General features: G+C 46.6%; 1 protein-coding gene across 3 annotated transcripts in view; it reads right to left on the bottom strand.

Annotated features, from left to right (window-relative positions):
* Window positions 1–2,037: 2,037 nt before the first annotated feature.
* TMTC1 (transmembrane O-mannosyltransferase targeting cadherins 1) overlaps window positions 2,038–20,118 on the bottom strand; it is a 139,460-nt gene continuing 121,379 nt past the window's right edge. For 2 of the 3 annotated variants that reach the window (XM_084206780.1, XM_084206778.1), the window contains 7 exons: window positions 15,273–15,375; window positions 11,605–11,740; window positions 10,515–10,659; window positions 9,724–9,861; window positions 9,212–9,334; window positions 7,950–8,027; window positions 2,038–7,225 (listed from right to left, as the gene is read on the bottom strand). In XM_084206780.1, coding sequence (XP_084062906.1) covers window positions 7,085–7,225; window positions 7,950–8,027; window positions 9,212–9,334; window positions 9,724–9,861; window positions 10,515–10,659; window positions 11,605–11,740; window positions 15,273–15,375 — 864 coding nt within the window. In that variant the 3' untranslated portion in view covers window positions 2,038–7,084. The remainder of the gene's footprint in view (window positions 7,226–7,949; window positions 8,028–9,211; window positions 9,335–9,723; window positions 9,862–10,514; window positions 10,660–11,604; window positions 11,741–15,272; window positions 15,376–20,118) is intronic. The other variant, XM_084206779.1, reaches the window with a different exon arrangement.

The following is a 20,118-nucleotide window of genomic DNA, read 5'->3' as shown; positions in this document are numbered from 1 at the left end:
ACCAGAGCAGCAAGGAGCCCACCCAGACCATCAAACACTCTTTGACCTCAGCAGTGACCAGCAGGACTCACCCCACAAGGTTGTGTGGATCCCTGCACAACTCCTGCAGCATTCCAGGCTGTAGAGGGGCTCAGCTGCTTGCTGCCCTGTTCAGACCAACCTCTCTCTCTGGCCTCAAAGCACCTGACCACTGCAAAGCCCAGGCACAATTTTCTAAGCCACTGACCTGGACCAAACTCTCCCCAGTGCTTGGTGCTGACTGGCTTTTCCAACAAGAGACTGATTATTGCTATAGCAGCAAGTGCACTCGTGAAGCAGAAAATAAACAAACTTCATCAAGGTGGTCAATGATGGAGAAAACACCACTCCCTTAGGTGGTGAGAGAAATAACATTAGCAGCAGGACCAGCACCATACTGGAGCAGGGTGCAGGAACTGCAGTTAGCTGGTTAGCCCATCTTTTTCCTCAGCAGGACATCTGTTTTTAGCACTGGCTTCATTACCAGGAGCAAGTTACCCTGAACATCATCATTCTCCTGCCTGGCTTGAACCACTTCACAACCTGTCTAGTGCTTATTTCCCTCTCCCACCTAAAAGACATGAATTTTCACATGGGTGTAGAACAGGCCAGACAGGGAGTTATGAACACATTAACCACTGCAGGGGGATGTGCAAGAAGGGTTTGACCTGGTGCTGCAGGGAGAGCAGCTCCCAAGCTCAGCAGGACCAAACTATTTGTCTTTCTTTCACAGCCAAGGGACCACATGGCAGCTGGGCAGGCTGCACAGGAATGGGTCACACTCAGCTCAGCAGCCAAGGAGGGCTCTGGTGAGAAGCACCTACACAGAGAGGGTACAAGAAGCTCCCAGTCCCAGCACGGCTACAGCAAAAGCAGCCTAAAAATCCCTCGCCAGGGCAAATACACCAAGCCCTGGCAGAAGCTGTGACAATGACTAGCTACTTTCACCTTTTTGGTGCATCTAAAGAGCAGATGACACCGGTGCTCACCACCATAAATCCCACACTGGGGCACATCTCCCCACAGACAGGACTCACCACATAGAAGAAGAAGGAGGAGGCACATGAACAGAGAGGAGTCCTGCTCCCACCACAGCTCAGGAAAAGTGACCAGGGCTAGAGCCCAGCTCCACTTCACCTCTCACAGGAGGAACAGCTCAGCTGATGAGCCCTTTTAATGGCTGGGATGTCGATCAGTGCTGGCAGCTGAGGCTGCAGCACGGGTGGCTGTGGCGGCTCTCACACCGTGTCTCACCTGTTTGTCGTTTACTGCCCGTTTCCATGGGCAGCAGCAGGATCTCATGTCCCCCCCCATCACTGCCACCAGACCTGAGGTGCCTCAGGCCTTGCAGAGGAGCCAGGTGGGCACTGGGTAGAAGCTTTGCTGTCGGGATCTGGGAGAACTTCAGGCTGTACAGCCTGACTTCGGAGCATGCAATTCCCCTTCGTGCTACAGAGCATTTTGGACACACCAGGATGGCAGGAAACACCATGGCATGTGTTCAGGGCTTTTGATTCTCTTTCAGGTGCATTTTCAACAGAGGTGTTTATCACCATTATTATCCCAAGTGAACTCAAACCCTGGAAGCATGCAGGAGCATCTAGGAATGTGTGTCAGGAAGAAGGCATTTACAACAAAATTAGTTTCTTTTAAATCTCAGTTTTCTTCTCTTTGCACTCTGTGGATTTGACACATTCCTGACAGAGGCATAAAGCCTGACATGAAGAGCTTATGTCAGTATAACACACCCAATCATCAAGACTGTGTGAGCACCAGCCCACATCTTTTCTCATGCTCAGGCACCACAAAATGCCCACTCCAATATTTTTATATGCCCAGACTCAAACACATATGCTGCATAGTTGCTCCTACATGACCAATAACCTGGAATTCAGGGCACATAAAATAAAATATAACTTGAGTGGAGTAAGAAACTTCAGCCCTTTCACCTCCAGAACAACTTGTTCACAGCTGGTCCTAAAGAAAAAGAACAAAACCAGACGCAGCACCTACTTTTCTTACTTTTTATATAAAATAGACATTTACATACATTTTCTTCTGCAAAGACTTTGAGCATAACTCCTTGATGTGAAATCTAGCCATAAATCCCACCGTGAATAAAGCAAAGACTTTGCAAATTCCTGCATCACTGACATACATCCAGCTGCTGCTAGAAGTGAATTTATTTTTTAAATATTTCTAATCCACGGGCTGTTTTCTTGTGGTTTTGTTTCTGTTTGGTTGGTTTTTTTCTTTCTTAAAAAGATATGCACAGCTAATTTAAAAAATTAGATACAGAAATAAGAACCATATGAACAACAGGCAATGCAAACAACTTCTGCATGAGAGGAACACGCAGCGTGACATCCACTTCAGGCAGAGATTTCTACAGTAATACAGTTGTGTTACAGTTGTAACTTTTACAGAGGATACCACTGGGGGTATTTTCCAGAAGAAAAAATTCTCAGCAAGTCAGTACAAACATGGCAATGAACTTTTGCACAAAGTTATCAAGGTTACCCGAAGCAACTTTGCCACATTAAAACACCAGTGAATGCCAAGCGCTGTTTTTTTTCTTTTTCTTTTTTTTCTCTTTTGCTGCTGGGTTTAAATGTACATGAAAGCGAAATGGTGCATTTTGAAATTGCTGCAAGAGACTGAAGGTTGGGGGAAAAACCCTCTAAGGGCTAATTTTTTGAAAGATAGTGCATAATTGCATATATGAAAGATAGAAATTGAGCACTTGGTCAACTTAATCACATAAAGATTGAAGAGACTTAAGCATACACCAGCTGTTTCAATGAGCTGGAGGACAAGTGGGGCAAAAGACCATATAATAATATTCTAAATTGCTTAATTAATAAATCAGACTGACCATTATCTTCTTTCACCAAATATTGTATGCCATATCTGGCCCGATTTCTGTAACTGTGGAGAAGCTTTCATAGTTTTTAGCTCATTTTAGGGGCATCCGGCCTCCCCTGCAAGTTAGCCTCTTTATTTTGATTTTTTTTGACTCATACATCTTTCTACCCCCATGCATGCATGCCCAGCCCCTTGTCCTCCTCGAGATCTCTGGCATGAAGGCCATTTGCACTGCTGCATTCACTTACTGCTTGGCCAAAACAAATTGCCTGCACATTTGTAGGAAAATCTAGTCCAAGGAGTCCATGAGAGAAAGAAAATAGCCCCCACTGCATCATTTATCCTGGGGGGCAGAAAAGGAAGGGAAGCAAAGAACACTGGAATTTAAATAAGCAATAAAATAAAATCCATCAGCTGGAAATATTATCCATGGGGAAAGGAAAAAGCAACGCAATTATTATGTTTCTCATTTAGGATTAAAATGTACAGTGAGTACATGAGAGTCCTGTCTAACCAGCTTTCCATTAATTCTCTGCTTTAAAATTAGTGAGCACTGAGGTTTATCCAATGCAACTTGCAGAGAGCATGAACTCTCCCCCACCAGGCAGATCTGCAGCCATTTATTAATCTGCAATCTCTGCTAACCATGCTGAGCACTGGAACTGGTAGAAAACAATGTATTTATAACTCTTTGTTTTAGAAGCTGTGTGATGTCAGAGGAAGAGAACATTTCCTATGATTAATTAAGATAATATAAAGTTATCACAAGGTAAGTTGCTTGATTTACCTTGCACAAAAGCATTCCATTTTGGTGGAGGTAGCCCATTTCATATCATACCCCATTCTTTCCCTGCAATAAACCTTTGACATGATTGATGCCCTGAACAGACACAGGGCTTCAGCATGGGTGCCAACAGGACAGGGAGGCAGTTCAGAGCTTCACAGGGGTTTAACTGCTTTGGTAGCCCATGGTCTGAGCCTTTCTCCCAATCTGCTGCCAGTTTGCAGACTGTCATCCTGCATAGATGGGGTATAAAGTGCTGGTTCAGGAACGTGGGGTTCATTATTGAGCTCTCCTCTCTCCAGAACTACAAACCCAGCTCCAAGATGTGGAGAGCCAGCCTTTTGGCATAGAAACTGCTGCAACTGGCAGTAAAATCCCTGGCTATCTCATCAGCCTAGTTCAGGCAAGTGGATATGCCTTGCCTTCCAACCAAACTACCTTCCTTACTGGGGCATCTTTCTCCATTTTCTGCAAGTAAGACAGTGTTGCACAAATGGTAAGCAATCCTTCTCCAGGATCTGGGAGGGGAGCATCCAAAGCTGTATTACACTTCTACACAAACATGAGTTTTAGATCAGGATGGCTTTGATCAGGTTTTAGGACAATCAGGAGACAGTAATTTCTACCAGGTCTCTCAGGAAAGACAAACTAAGATTTATGCTGACGTTAAAAACATAAAACTAAGTCTTCCCCCTCATAAAGCATTGCTATAAAAAATACAACTTCTGTATTTGAAAAAATATGTTTCATTGGCCACTATTTAAAGCCACAAACTGCGGTGAGGCCTGTATAATATATAGTATTTATTTAATATATCTTTTGAGGCAAAGTTTATAGCTGATACACATTTTTAAAGGAGGCACATCTCCCCCCACACTACCCACTGACCTTCAGCTGGCTGCTGGAGCACTCTGAAGATGCCTCCTTCCTGGGGGGCTTTGCACAGTACCACTGTCAGAGCAGCACCAAACTGTTCTGCCAGCCCCCAAATTCACTGCACCTCAGCCAGCCAGGGCACACAGGCCTTTGGGAAGCTGTCCCAAAGACAGGCTCACCTTGGGGACAGGCACAGAGCTTCCTGGTCCAGGTACCTCTGAATATCCCAGCAAGGAACCCTCTGTGACCTTGCAATACATGCTGGGGAAGTGATTGCCCTCAGAGGCCATTTAAGCTTGGGTGTCCCCATCCCATGGGATGGTGCTGGCATGGTGTCACCTCCTCCAGGCCATCCTGGCAGCCCAGGGCTGTGCAGATCTACCGTGTGCATGGCAGCCAGCAGAGCCCCTGCACTGGGGACCTGCAGAAATGTCACTTCAGCCAGTCCACAGCCACAACAGCTGTGTGAGGAAACAAGAGGGGGGTGCTGAGCCAGCCCCAGGAGCTCAGACCTGCCCCATGCCCCATGAAGTAAAGTAGGCTGCTCAGGCTGGGAGCAGAAAACTCAACAGCGAAGCAACTTGCTGATTCTGATCCCAGTGTTCCCCTGGAAGCTGGTTTGGAGGGAGAGCCCAAACACCCGTGGCACCACCTCTTGTCCCCAGCAGTGTTTCATCTCTGCCCAGCTGTAGCTGGCTGGTCTCCTTGGCCAGTGGGGACCATCCAGCCTGGTCTCACTGGATGCACAGCCATGGCTCTGGCAGGTCCATAAACCCTGGCAGGGCAGACAACTGCACCTGTGAGCTCCAAACACAGCTGGAGTCACATCAATAATTCCTCAGTGACCTGAACATCACCTGTGCAGCAAGACACCAGGCTTTTCAAAGGAAGCCAGCAAAACCTCCAGCACGTGGCTGAACCATCCCACTGAGGGAACTTGGAGAGTGCTGAAGTGCCATGGCCAGCTAAATCCGGGGCGCCACAGGCTTTTCCTGACAGATGTTTTTTTGGGCATTGTACACCTACCTGAACTGTACTAACAACGCCAAACCCTGGGCTGCTAGCCACAGTCAAGCTCAAACAACTTTTCGAGCAGTTTAGTGCTGCAAGAAGAGCAAACTGGTGACTGACCCTGACGTCCAACCCAAAGGCAGGAAGCAGATCCCACTAACACTCCCTGGGAACTGGTGCAAACCCCGGTGGAAGCAGCAGAAGTGCTGCTATTGCAGGGCCAGTGTGGTCCAAAGTGCTCTGCAGCCACTTGCCTTAGAATCATGAGAGGGGATTATTCCAGCATGCCTCATTAGTACTCCCTTTTTCTAACTTCAGACAATATGAGTCACAATGCCCAACCGTGTGGCCAGCTGTGAGGGATATTGCCCAATTTGTATAAAACAGAGAAAATATATTAATCATTTGATTATTATAAGTTAAATAAATAAAGCTCAAAAATAAAACCCCCAGTTCTGAAGAGAATTTGTTTTCCCACATCAGTATTTAAAAATATAGATTTATGACTGATCAGCTATAGGTCATTTTCTGTATCTCTTAGGGGAGTGGTGAAACACTTTGACCAAGTATTTTGTCAGTGTTATCACCATGATAAATGGGCTTTGTCCCTGCACACCCATAAAAGAGCGTCCTTCGTACCTTTCCAGGCTAGGAAATGTTCCCTAATCTCCCTGTGGTTTTACTTTAACTCCTATCTTGATTAGATAGGTTGGTTTTTTTCCATACTGGGGACTGAGCAGGAGGACAAGTAATCCTAGAACTTCCCATTGCCTTTGGATGCTTCAGTTTTTTTCAGAGTAATAATTATTTGGCCTGGAGGGAGAGGGCAAAGGGTAAAGCCATAAGATATTTGACAAAAGTGACATCATGAACCTGAATTACTACAAAATTATTGTCTAATGAATAAAACATTCAGGCTAGGTTTTCCCTCAAAGGATCATCTGTCCTACTTGTAGAATCATCCTTACAGGGTGATAATTAAATAGTTTCCCCTTTCTTTAGAATAGTTTTCAAGTCCCATTTAGAGCTGTAAAAGTGACCAGCATTGACCCCTTGGAACCTTTTTATGTGACCATTATGACCATCTTTCCTGTCTGCAGCACTTGCAATGAAGCCATCATGGTGGGCTCTACATGGATGAGGTGAGCCTGTGTGGAGGAACAGGAGGTGCTACTTCACCCCTGCTGCAATGGATGAGTGCTTTGTCTCCATGGTTTCCCAGGTGACAACCAAGATACCGAAGGTACATGTCCCACCCACACTCCTGGTGTGACTAGAACGGGTTCAGCCTAGATGTAAATCTTGATTAAAGGAAGGTTTTCATTCATGCTCCAGCACGTCCCACAGGACCCAAGGTTCCCGTGATCCCACAGGATGCTGTAACTTTGACTGAACCTAAGCATGTGTTTGAAGTTTGCCTTCCGTAATTCTGAGTCCTATCAAAGCTCTTTCAGCATCACTTTGAGCAACAGGCTTCCACCACAAGTCTCCTCCAAGGGGCATGAGTGTCCTTCTGCTGGTGACTGATTGCTATGTTTGGTCTTTCTCCTGGACTTCCTGAAACCGTTTCTCCAAGCGATCCAGTTTGGCCAGATTCTCCTTCAGCAGCTTGCTGTTTGGAACCAGCTGTAAGGCTTTCTCGTAGTAGTCACGGGCAGTGATGTAGCTCCCCTGCAAAGAAAATGAGTGGCAGGTCTCATTCACATTCCACACAGAAACTTCGCTCCCGGGGTGAAGTGAAAAATGAGATACAGGGGAAACAGAGTTTAAAAAACCTGACATTGCTGGGTTACAAAAATACTTCTTTATGAAATAGATCACCAGGTGCTGTTGACCTAAATTTGATGAAATGCACACAGAAAGAAATAGATTTACATTTTTCTGTTGTGTTGCACCAGAAGAGTTAATTTTACTCAGCAGCAGGATAGCTTAAGGACATTACACAATGTGACTCCTTAAGACCCAAATCATAATGATATGCTAAAGTATTCAAAAGAATAAGCAACCACAGGGTAGGCTGTCTATTACCATAATTTCATGCCAGTATTCTGCATTAGACATCTTTATTAAATTAATTAGGTAGAGAAGAACCTTAAAAATCAACTCAGGGTGACATTTTTCTAAGGTAGGTCAACAACTGAAGCAGGAAAGCTTTTAAGAGGAACAGGTTGCTCCTTGCAGCCTGCACTCTAAAAATATGACATCTGCTTTACCAAGCAACCTGGTTGGGAACTCTAGCTGGTGTGAAGAGACTTCCCTCCTTTTGGATAAAATATATCAAGGGACTTGCTGTTCACAAACATGCAACTCTTGGCAGTCTGAAACCAATTTAGCCTTCTGTCCTGTGTAGTAGTGTCCGCACCTGGCAGCCTAAGGAAAACCAAAACTGTCATACCTTGATGTGCTCGATGCCTCCCATATTCATCCAGGCCTGTGCCTGGTCTGGGTTGAGCTCCACAGCCCGTTTATAGCTCTACAGAAACAGGAAACATTTCTAGGTTAGGAGTCTGACTCTTCAAACAAAACCAGTGCTGGAGGGGAAAGAGAACCGCAGTTTCCTCTCCTGAAGCCATTCAGAATGGAATTCAAATTCCTCTCGTATACAACGCACAAAGTGAATTTCAGTTTCTTTGCAGAAGAGGCTCAGAATGCGCTGCACCATGGCTCAGCTCATCTCACAGGTTTTCCTTGCCAATGTGTGCTTTTCCTGCACTCTGAGAGGAGCCACACCTGCCACCCTGTCCCTGCCCCCTGCACCACTGGGGTCTCCTGCACATCAAGGTGATTTCCTTAGGCAGTGCCAAGCACAATCCCTGCCAACTACAATCCACGTGTGTGATTTCTCTTTATCTGCAAGGCTTTAATTTGGAGCTGGCAGCAGATTCTGGTACAGCCACTTGTGTGGAGGTTTCACAAGGACCTGAGGGCAGTGCTTTCCTTCCCCACTGACACTGAGAGTGGGAGAAGGAGCAATTAGGACCTTCTGGAGTCTGTCAAGCAGCACTGTTTTTACATTGTCACAACAGGAAAGGATTTTCAAATCAGGATTAAACACCTTTAGAGATATTGAGAATATGCAGAACAGTCCAATTAATATTTTCTGAATCAGAGAATAATGGAATGATTTGGGTTGGGAGGGACTTTAAAGATTATCTACTTCCAACTCCCCTCCTACAGGCAGTGACACCTTCCACTAGACCAGGTTGCTTCTGTACTATTATTAATGCTAACAAAGTTTCTGAGCTATCAAGCATCCTTCTTCACAGGATGAGCCAACCTCTAGTTATTGGCTTCTGAGGTGAGATATAACAACATGGTGAGCTCTCACAGGTCCCCAAGTTTCCAGCTGAGCTACCTGGAGCAGGTCACTGACAGCAGGAGGGGCTGGGGCTGGATAGAGCAAAGATGAATCCCATCACAATTCTGTACTTAACCTCTCAGAGCAGGGAGCAGTATTTCCATACAGGAATGAGGAAAAAAGTTGCAATTAAGTCTAGTAAAGTGTGCTACCTCATAGCTTTCTCTGTGCCAGTGATAGACTCTGAGCTCCTAAGGCCAACAGCAGCCAGGGTGTATGCACAAGGGAGTCGTACACACAAGGAGCAAACTCCATCTTTTAGCCTATAAAAGCACCGGGAGGTCTTAGAACAGCCATACCTCGAAAGCCTTGTCAAGGAGATTCTGTTCTCTTAGCTGGTTTCCTTTAGTGAAAAAGAGCTCCGATATGACTTTTGGGTCCTTTGGTTTTAGCTGAAGCGCTTTTTCTATAGCTTCAAGTGCCTGTGAAAAAGCAAGAGGACATTGTGTGCCTTCCATTCAGTGCCTTCCCACTTCTCATTCTTTCCTCACCACTATGGACTATCAGCATAAGAATCATCTTTGTCCATCCCTTGTTTGCCCCGCATCATTAACACACAGGGAAACGAGATTTTTAAATGCCTGGGGCTGATGGGCACTGGGGCTGACAGCAGCAGGAGGTATAAGTGATAAGGAAACCATACTGCTTAGCTTCAGTCTTAGTACATAGATTAACTGAAGGTTTTAGTGAAGCAATAACCTACTGAATGTGCGCTGAGGCACGTGACTTGTCCCCAGAGAGGTGGAGTGTAAAATTCACCCTGAGCTCTGTGTGTGAGCCCTTGGGACAAGGCTATTCCACGCCATGGTACCTTGGCATAGAGCTCCTGCTTGCTGTAGATGGCTGACAGGAGGCGGTAGCACTCCAGGCACTCTGCATCCTCATTAAGGATGTGGTTCGTCATCTTCTCGGCTTCCTTCGTCCGCCCCATCATCGCCAGAACCTGAGCCTGCAACAGAGCCACGTTACCAAGTGTCACACTCCTGACCAGCTGTCCCAGGGGGATGTTATGGTGCTTGTATCCCTGATGCAGTTCCTTTAGGAGAGGACTCTCTCCTCCACAGTCTGCTGGAACACTGTTGTTGTCTGGGCACGGACGGGGCAGAACACCGCGCTCCTCTTTCTTTTTAGTTAGTTAGTTTAGCCAGCTGAGGCAGTCCGAGCTTTCCCCGGACTGTTTCCTTTCCCTTTTCTTGGAACCATTCGAACCTGCTCCAGACTGGGACCCAGGGAAACACCAAGAACACTTTGCAGCCTGCTGGGGCTACTCTGCAGCCTTTCCCAGTGCTGGGGGGATTGATACAAGAGCAACCACCCACTGGAGAGACTCTCTGAATTTGTCATCTCTTCAAAGCAGCGAATGAGTTTTGTCATCTGGTATTGTTCATTTTGTGTGCTGGGGAGTGCTTTGCCTTTAAATAAACAGGTTCTTTCCACTTCTCTACGAGGAAATTTTTCCCAAGCCAGGTAGGGGAAGGGGACGCGTGGGTCGGCTCTCTGGAGGTTTCCTCCCAGATTCTCCCTAAGCCAGGACACCAGCTCAGCCCTGTGCCCCACGCTGGGCTGCAGGCAGTGGGTGCAGCTGCCCTGGCCCTCGCTCACCAGCGCCAGTCGGGTGTCCTTGCTGGAAGGCTGCAGCGCCGCCGCCTCCCGGTAAACCTGCAGCGCCTCCTCGTACCGGCCCGTGTTGTAGTACAGAGCCCCCAGCGGGGACAGGATCTCCGCCTTCCGCGACACCTTCAGCGCCCTGCGTCCGGGAAAAGGCAAAGGGCAAGAGCGAGGTGGGCTTGTGCTGGGATGGGGAACCAAAGCTCGGCCCCATTCCAGCCTGGGAAATACCAATTCCCGGGGGAGGGATGAATGTGCTCACAGCAGTAATCCCACTAGCCAGCTGAGAAGGAGGAGGAGGAGGGGGAGGAGGAGGGGGAGAAGGAAAAGGAGAAGGAGAAGGAGAAGGAGAAGGAGAAGGAGAAGGAGAAGGAGAAGGAGAAGGAGAAGGAGAAGGAGAAGGAGAAGGAGAAGGAGAAGGAGAAGGAGAAGGAGAAGGAGAAGGAGAAGGAGAAGGAGAAGGAGAAGGAGAAGGAGAAGGAGAAGGAGAAGGAGAAGCCACCTTCAAAGTGCCCATGAGCCTGCAGCAGGGGTGGGGATGGTGGACAGCGATGAAACCTGGGCAAGGTGAGCACAAATCTATATGCCAAAAAGAAGGCAAAAATATTCCCACCCAACCCATCCTGCTGCATGCCTGGAGTCAGAGCCTGACTGCTGGAACACTGCTGGGAAGGGCCAGTGTTCCTAACCATGCCAAAGGTTTGCTGCTGAGCTGTGCAGCACTTCTGGCTGTTCCTGGTGCAGCAACCACAGACCACCTTCAAGCAGGCCGGGAGCTGTGGTAATACAGCCTGCTCCTGCCACCGAGAAACCTCCAACTTTATCATCAGAGCATCCCCCAGCCAAAAGCAGCAGTGTCCATCCTGGGGGCTTAGGAATAGTGCAGGGAAATCAACACTGCCTGAGGCCATGCTGCCTTTCCAAGCACTCCCCAAAAACAGCCACATCTATTTCAGAAAGATGGAGAATGAAGGGAGGAAACCCCACGCATGCACTGATAGAAACTCATAACAGAAACTCTTTAGCAGAGACAAGCCATACAGGGGCAGGAGGAAACCCTCTGTCTCCCACCCCAAATCCTCACCTCTTGTACCACACTTCAGCCTCTTTGTTCTGCCCCAGGGAGCGGTGAAGCCTGCCCAGGTTCACCATGGCCACATGGTGAGCAGGGCTCAGGAGGATGGCCTGCCTGTAGTGGGACATGGCTCTCTCGGGAGACCCTGGAGGGGAAAACAGCCATTAAACCAGAAAAAACCCCGTGCAGCAGAAAAAACCTGTCTCAAACTCACACACGGTAATGTTCTGGCTTTCTTTCTTCTATTGCTCTATGCATGTGTCCTGGGGTGACTTTATGATGCTGGTATTATCCCCAGAAATAAGTTTTGCATCTTTAAGAGCTTCCGAGAGCAAAGGGGGAGAGAGAAGAAGCACGGAGTTTGTTATCAGGAACGGCACTTGCTCACCTGCACCCCTCTCACAGACTCTGCAGATGGCAGGACAGAGCTCTCCTTTGCTTTTATTTAGTTTTTAGCTAGCTGAGGTAGAGAAGTTCCCTGGACTGTGGTTTTTCTTTTTCCTGGAACTGTTTAAACCAGCAGAGCACCGGCAGCTCTCACCTGTGGCCACCAGGCTGGGCCTGGGCTGTGGCATTTCCAGCACTGGAGGGAGTGATAACAGACTGGGTGAGCTGAGCTACAGCCCACCACGGGCACTTCCTGAGTTTGTCATCTCTTCAGATTGGCAGGAGGTTTTATTGTTTAATATTGTTCAATTTTTTGTGCTGGCGAATGCTTTGACTGCTAAATAAACAGGTTTTTTCCCAAACCAGTTGGGGGAGGGGCCATTTAAATCTGCTTTTTAGAGGAACCCCTTTGGAGGTTTTCTCCCAAATTTGCCCTAAACCAAGACAGCATGGAAACACTTTGAGGAAGAAATCCTGCCTCAGCATTTTGAATCTAAGCATAAGAGAAACTGCTGTCCAAACTAAGATTTAGTCCCCAATATTCAGAGACAATCCTGAGAAACAGATTTTCTAGGGGTGGGTTTTTTGCAAGTTAAGGATACAGTCACAACAAGATGACTCCTGACTGAAAGCACCCTCTTGATCATGCAGCAGTGGGAACACAACCCCTGTGCTAAGGACAGAGCCCACCTCAGGGAAGGGGCAGGGGCACATGTGCCATCTCCTGGTGGAGCATCCTTTTCACCCTGGCCCACTGGAGAAATGGGCAATGAAGAATGAAGAACAAGCCCCCAGTATTCCCCACAACACCACCAGAACTGCAAATAGTTTCAGCTCTCTCCAAACAGAGATTATTCCCTCCACCTCTGCTGTGCTGCTGCTCTGAGCTCCAGCTCAGTCTCTGTGTATTGCTCAACAGGACTGGGAGTAGCTGCCAGGGACCAGCTAATTCCCACTCTGGGCAATAAATCCCAGAGCAGAGGTGTCCAGGTGGTTATTCTGGAGCACGTAGGCACCATCTCTGTGCTGCACAGGAGCCATTGGGTGGCACTGCTCCGCTGTGTGAAAATGTGCAAGGCCCTGCAGCCCATGACATCACCAACACCACAACAAAATACAAGCAAAAAGAGAGGTGCAAGATCACTACCCCAATGCATAAAGTTCTGCTTTTAATGATGTATTTTTATTTAGCTAAATAATGGTAGAAGTGTAAAGTTCCAGCATTACAGCAATGCAAATATTGCATTTTTAATCCCAGGGTCATTTAATTGGCTTGCAAACTCCAGACCAGATAATCTCCTGGTGAAAACCAATACTAAAACAGCTTTGTCCACCAACAAAGCTTTTCAGTGTTGGCATTTTTTAAAACTGATTCGCTTCACAATGTATTTAATTCCATTTCAAGCTGGCAAACAGATCTCAAAAACAGCCAGTGGACGTTGGGGCACTGAACACGCTGCTGTGGGAATTTTGTTTTGAGATCTTCACAGATCTAGTTTAGTTTTTTTGAGACCATCTATGCGACTTAAAATAAACACGGGCGCATCTCAGCATGTCTTTTATAGGAGTGAGGAGGAACATCTGTGGAGAGGTTTAGAAGCATTGAAGATTCACCCAAGGCTGAGGACACGTTGTTCAAGGTATTCAAAGGTTTTTCAAAACATCCCGCAGCAGCCTCGATCCTTCCCCACCACTGAGCAGGCAGATGTTTTTGAAAATGATCTCTACAAACCATCCTGGGAAGCAGCTGGGCAGGCAGTGCAGTCCCTCAGCCAGGCAGCACCTCCCCTGCTCAGCACACAGGGCTAATGTGCATCATTAAGGGAGACACACTCAGTGTCTGTGACCACTGCAGAGCTGTCTGCAGCTGTGGCTCCCCAGAGCTGGCACTTGCTGGAGGCTTTCTGCACAGAGCCCTGTGTTAATTGGCGCAGCATCTCCCCGTGCCGCCGGCGCGGAGCGCGGCCGGTGACAGGCTCAGCAGCAGCCACTGCCTTCACGCCTTGTCACGTCTCCAGGAGGGTTACTGACACATCATGACCCACGTAGCAAGAGTCAGTGGGATTTTTTTTCCCAGTTGTTTGTCTGTAGGGAAGCGTAGGAGTAAACCAGGAAATGATAGTTTTGACTTTGGCAGAGTACAAAAGTGAAAAAACCAGAAAGTGCTCTGCACTACATTTGAACCACAAATTTTGGCAGGAATAGGACAGTTTATCTGGGTTGGCAAGCAGAGATGAGTACAACATGAGAGGGAAATTACTCAGGAATTTTTATTATTTGCAAGTTTGAATTTTGACAGGGCCCAAATTCAGAACCCGAACCTCTTTTGCTAATGCCACGATGCCTCTTTTGATTATGAATACTGATTCTGGTTTTGTATTTGTTTCCCACTGGTACTACAGAGGGGTGATGGCCAAGTGTCAGCTCAGGGGCAGAACAGCCAGTTGCAGACTGACAGACACCATTGTCCCTTCTTCCCAAGCACCACTGGAACTGGGCACGTGTGATGGGGAAAGAAGGGGTGGCAACCACACACTTCAAGCTTACACTCTTTCATCACTGAGTCTTGGCTCTGCCCTGAAGGGACCACAGTGAGACAACAGTCCTTTTCCACTAGTCATTTGTCAAACTCAGCTTTGCTTATAAAGCTGTCAATAAAAGGTGGCAATTAAAGTGACGTTTCTGTTGTTGTTATGTGAATGCCAGAAAGTGCCAAGGAAGTTGGATAGGAACCAGGAGCCCAGGGAAAAAAGGATGCCATTACAGAGCTCCTCAAAAATCAATTCACCTCACAGTGTATAAGGTTTTGTTTTCACAGATGATTGTGCTTTAAAAGCCATGTTCCTTTCTATAGTGGTGGCACTCAAGTCTTACAGTCAAAGAGCTGCTTTGTCACAAAGTGGGGCCACATGCGCTCCAGAGACCATAATGATCCATTTGTGTGCCTGTGATTTGATTTGATGTGGCCATGTCTTTCTGGAAAAAAGGCAGTACTGTCAGGGTGCTGCCCAGCTCACACTGAAGAGGCCAACTGTCTGTGTGAAGGTGGTGACAAACACTGAAGGGAGCAGCGGGGTTGAATGCTCCTGCTGCACAGTGCCTGCACTGATTATGAATTCCAGTGCGCTGTGCCCTCTCAGCAGCACAGGGATATTTATTTCCAAGCTACCATGGAGGCACATCTATTGCCTTGGAAGCTTTTGACACCCTTTTAGATGCGTACTGCTGAATAAAATAAATCAAAGCAAAGCAGACAGAGAGGGAAAAATCCCGTGCTTCCTCTCACTTACCGGTATCAACCAGGAAAACACCGTAGTTGTTGTGCAGATCAGAGCTCTCTGGACAATTCTCTATGCCAGCCTTATAGACCTCCTCAGCCTCCTTGAGCCGCTCCTTGAAAGAGAAGGAGGTTTCTTAGGAGGTTTCTTAGCCACGGCAGAAAGTTTGTCAGCACCATTTGCTGCATTCTGCGACAGCTCCCTCGCTGCAGGGGAAGCCTGGGGATTCCACACCCACCCCACCTTCCAAGAGGCCAAGATTTTACCCCATGGCAGGGATGTGCTACAGCTGCCATCTGGGATCCCAGAGCACTTCAGACAGCTTTCCCCCATGCCTCTGCTACCCAGGAAACACCTGAAAAAAGTGGTGCCTGTGCAATGCCAGCGAGTCCCCAGCTGGGTACGTGCTCAGCCAGGAAAAACACAGCAACAGGGATTGGGCTGGTTCTGCTGAGAAATATCTGTCATCTGGGAGTGGATATGTTCTAATTTATTTGTTTAATGAGCATCTCAATGGCTAACTTTTCCTCTCTGGAGCTCTGCTGTTCTTTCCTTAAGCAGTGAGGAAAATACAAGGAATGAAAGCTTGCTGTGTGTGATGGCTAGGGAGTGAATGCAGGGGATAAAGGGAGCTGGAGAAAGACAGAGGGTGGTGAAAGAGCAGAGAAATCTGACAGATTCCGATTAAAACCAGGTGTTGTCAGTGTGTGAGGTGGAGTTCACTGGGACTGATGGGCCATGCCACCATGCTGATTCCCCAGATGCACTGAGTTCTCATTTTGCATAGATTTCAGGGGGGTTTGCTGGCTCTGAGCATTTCTAGAAAATATAGATCTTTTCTTTGGAAACACACCTGCCAGACAGCATCCTACTGTCTGGGTTCTGTCTAGCCTGAGCTATGGGCAGCCTGGTTCTGAAACAACAATCAGGCTTCTCCTTTGGATCAAAGAGCAACTTAAAAAAGGTTTCCACTTCCCTCCACAGTCAGACCACGTGTGCCCACTGCCTGCATGCCCACCAGCATGGGTGCCTTCCTTCCCCCTGCTCTCAGAGCCTGCCTGTCAGCTGTGTTTGTGGAAGGAGGCTGTGAACAGAAGAGACAAGCTCAGTGCAGAGGGGTGTCAGGCGAGCCTCCAGCACCAAGGATGCTTCTCTCAATTCTTCCCCTTCCACTGAGCAGCACAGCCCTACAGCAACAAACTCCACAGCCTCCCAAGAAAGCAAAACCTGCCAAGTGGCTCCACACTGAGGAGAGCCCGCAGCTCCCACCCTTGGGACTGAATCCTCTCTCAAACAAGGTTGGTGCACTCCCAGCTATGGACTCTCCTCAAGCCTGCAAATGGCTGAGCCTCCTGGGCTTTGCCTGGAGTTAAAATCTCTACCTGACAGCAGCTTTTGCTCCACAGCTGCTTAATGTGAGGACTCTTTTCTCACCTCCTATTTCAGAACTGGAGAGCTGGAATAAATTGCACTGAAAGAGGATGACTTGATCAGAGAATCACACAGCCTGCCACAGTTAAGTCCCTTCACATTTACATGATAAAGGTCAGCCAGCAAAAAAGATAAGTGTGCAATAAAGCGCAGAAACACATTTTTAAAAAGTGCTTAACTTTGGAAGTTTTGGATAAATTGATGTGAATTTGACAACATTATCCTGCAGAGTCAGGAAAAGTGTAGTGATCATCAGAATTGACTAAATTGAAGAGCAATTTTTGTGCATATTTTCTAAGATTTATGTCTTACTTTCTTTTCCTCTGCTTTTACTTTTCAGCCAATGAATGCAGCTTTGTATGCACGCATGTCAGCTTATTTTATTTACTGATCATAAACCAAATTTTTAAAGCAAGGAAGGGCTGTGTTAAACTCGATTAGAGTGTTCCATGTCAAAACATTCACCAATATTGAGCATTCTAGCACTTTTATGGTGGTTGCATTGCTTTTTTGGCACCTAACATCCTGACCCTGCATGCCTCAGGCTCATTGCCCAGTCTAACAAAGTGTTTGCATTAAGCACAGTCAGAAAGTGGCAAGGGTGGAACCTGCTATTCTTGCCAGAGCTTTCCCTCCTCACAGCCTCTCCTCTTCATAGCAGAAACAGAGCTCCAAGTTCATCAAGGCTAGATTCTCATTAACACTTAATAATGCCACTCCCAGACCTTCATGAAACATTCATCAACCTCACAAAACTCTGAAGACTGGCATAAAAAATGTATGAGATTTTTATGATATTAAAAAAATTATGCATATGAGAATCTTTCAGTTCAACTCCAGGGTTTTTAGGTCTGTTTTTTATGAGGCTCAGTTTTTCAGTTTGGTTATGCCTGAGTAGGCTCTCCTCTGCAGCTAAGTGGGTTATAAAGTTTCTTTTTCTAAGAAACACACACACAAAATCAGTTGAAGCTAGGGCCTGAGAAGAGCTACCAAGCAGCACAAAATGATGGATGCAACTGAAACTGGGAAGACAGAAAACTGTGGGGAACCAGTGTTAGAACGTTGTGAAAACAGGCAGCAAAAAAAGTTTGATTTCTGTTACCAACACCATTGCAGTGATCACAGAAATCAAGGAAAACTTCAATACATTGCAACTGAGTCACAGTTCCAAGCAGAAAGAGCAGCCAGAAGGGCAAGCATTTATAAAAGGCACAAACAAGCCAAGCTGTTCTATACAATACAGCAGTGGTTTTTTGTCAGCTCTGGCTTCAGAATCAGCTATCAAGGAGAGAAAAGGGCAATTACATCAAGTTACAGGTTAATTCTTTGGCATCTGAACCATTCCTCTTAGCAGCACTTTTAACAGGCATAGGAGGTGAGGAACCATAAGGCCTATTTCAGATTCAGCCCCTTTAATATGGGGGAAACATGCTGTGCATGGCTGTGCACCCAAGACAATCCTGGTGCTATTTCTCTGCATCCCTTTTAGCCTTGGAGCAAAGCTGGAGAAGCAGAAGTTGTCACGGGCACCTCATGCAAGTTATTTTAACTTGGCATTTAACATTATTATTTAACCCCCTTTCTATCACATCCCAGCAAGAGGGACTGTCACCATAATATTTTCTGAAAAATCCCTTTGCCAGGATTTCTTCTCCTGGCAAGATGAGAAGCCTCAGCTTCTCCCTGTTTTGCTGCTTTGGAATGTGCTTTGGAGAATTATTCACCCAGCACGTGAATTCTTCTGACTTAATGACCAATCCCAGTCCAGCTGTGTCAGGACTCTGGTCAGTCACAGGTTTTTATTATTCATTCTTGTCTAGCCTTCTCATGTCTCCTTTCCCTTTCTATAGTAGAGTAGAGTAGAGTAGAGTAGAGTAGAGTAGAGTAGAGTAGAGTAGAGTAGAATAGAATAGAATAGAATAGAATAGAATAGAATAGAATAGAATAGAATAGAATAGAATAGAATAGAATAGAATAGAATAGAATAATAAATCAGCCTCCTGAGAAACATGGAGTCAAATTCTCATCTCTCACCTCGTCCTGGGGACCCAACACCACAACAAGGGACCCAATGGTGCCTTTCCCAAGTTCCACTGTGATGCCATCCTGCGATGCCTGGCCTCACAGATAGCCCCTACAGCTGTCAGGCTCTGGGCCACAAGGAGACACAAAAATACTCCTTGGAACTTTTAGCCACTTTGAGTTAAAAGTTTTTATTGTAGAGACAAAGAGGAAAGCACAAAACTGAAAGAAATGAGCTCCTGTCATCATCCTTTGGGCTGAAGATGCCAAAAGTTCTGCCTGTAGCCCTGGAGGGTGTGATGCTGCAGCTCCCAGCAGCAGCAGTACTGCAGGACAGACCCTGCTGTGGTCAGCAGGATGGATGTGTGAGGCAGGAGGTGCACAAACAAGTTGGCATCTGCTGTGGCTGAACATGAGAAAGTGTTAAAAGTCTGCAGAAAAATTGCTGTTTTCTGAGAAAATTGTACTATCTTTTTTGCCTACCACTTACTCAAGTCACAAGAGGATGAACAATCCATATGCAAGAGAGATGAATTATTGCTGGACTTACTAATGGCATTTGCTTTGGGCAGGAGGTCTCAGGATTCTATAATGGTTTTATTGCTCTGCTGACCTTGCAATTGATTGTTCTAATTAATAATTTCAATTAATATTAAAGCCAGGTAATAGTGCAGAGGACTCATTTCCTATACTTGCAGGAGACTCTTCATTGATGGGCTTATTCAAAGCAGGGCTACCATTCAACAAGGCTTGTCTTTAAATTCATACACCATATTTCGAGATCCCTGCAGGTAATATTGATAATATTTGAAATTCTCTTAAAAGGGAAAATAAAATAGAACATCTTTCAGTAATTCACATACATCATAGGCGAGTTCTGCAGAGTGCCTACATCCTTTAAGAAGATTAAACAAGACCTCTGCCTATAGATTTGCTGAAATTCATCCCCTTCCCTTACACAGAGAAGATTTCACTAACCAGAATAATGGAGAACAGCAAACTATACCATTTTGCTTCGTCTGTACTTATATTTTAAGAAAGCTTCAGCACCCTATGCTATGGAAGAATTTGATCTGAAAACTGAAGGAGGAGAAAAAATCAGTTTTCAAAAGGTTTGCAGAGGTGTGCTGGAGCTGTGCAGTTACAGGGACCTTGTCATCCACCCCCAGAGTGGGACCACAGCATCCCTCCCCTGCTGCTACAGGTGTGGAGGGAAGGAGAGCTCAGTGGTCCCAGTGCCTCCATAGCTCCTTCTGAACTCCAGGATTTTGTGCCTCAAGTTCTCTTTTCCTCTGTAGGGACAGTATTTCACCTCACAGGGATGTTGTAGAAATAAATTATCTAACTACAGCTCAGGGAGAGCCTGAGTAATGAGCGTGGGGAGCAGACCTGAGAGGAAGTGAGT

The sequence above is a fragment of the Fringilla coelebs genome (genome assembly GCF_963513975.1).
Source record: "Fringilla coelebs genome assembly, chromosome: 5".
Lineage (NCBI taxonomy): Eukaryota > Metazoa > Chordata > Aves > Passeriformes > Fringillidae > Fringilla > Fringilla coelebs.
This window is presented reverse-complemented; position numbering and strand designations above follow the sequence as displayed.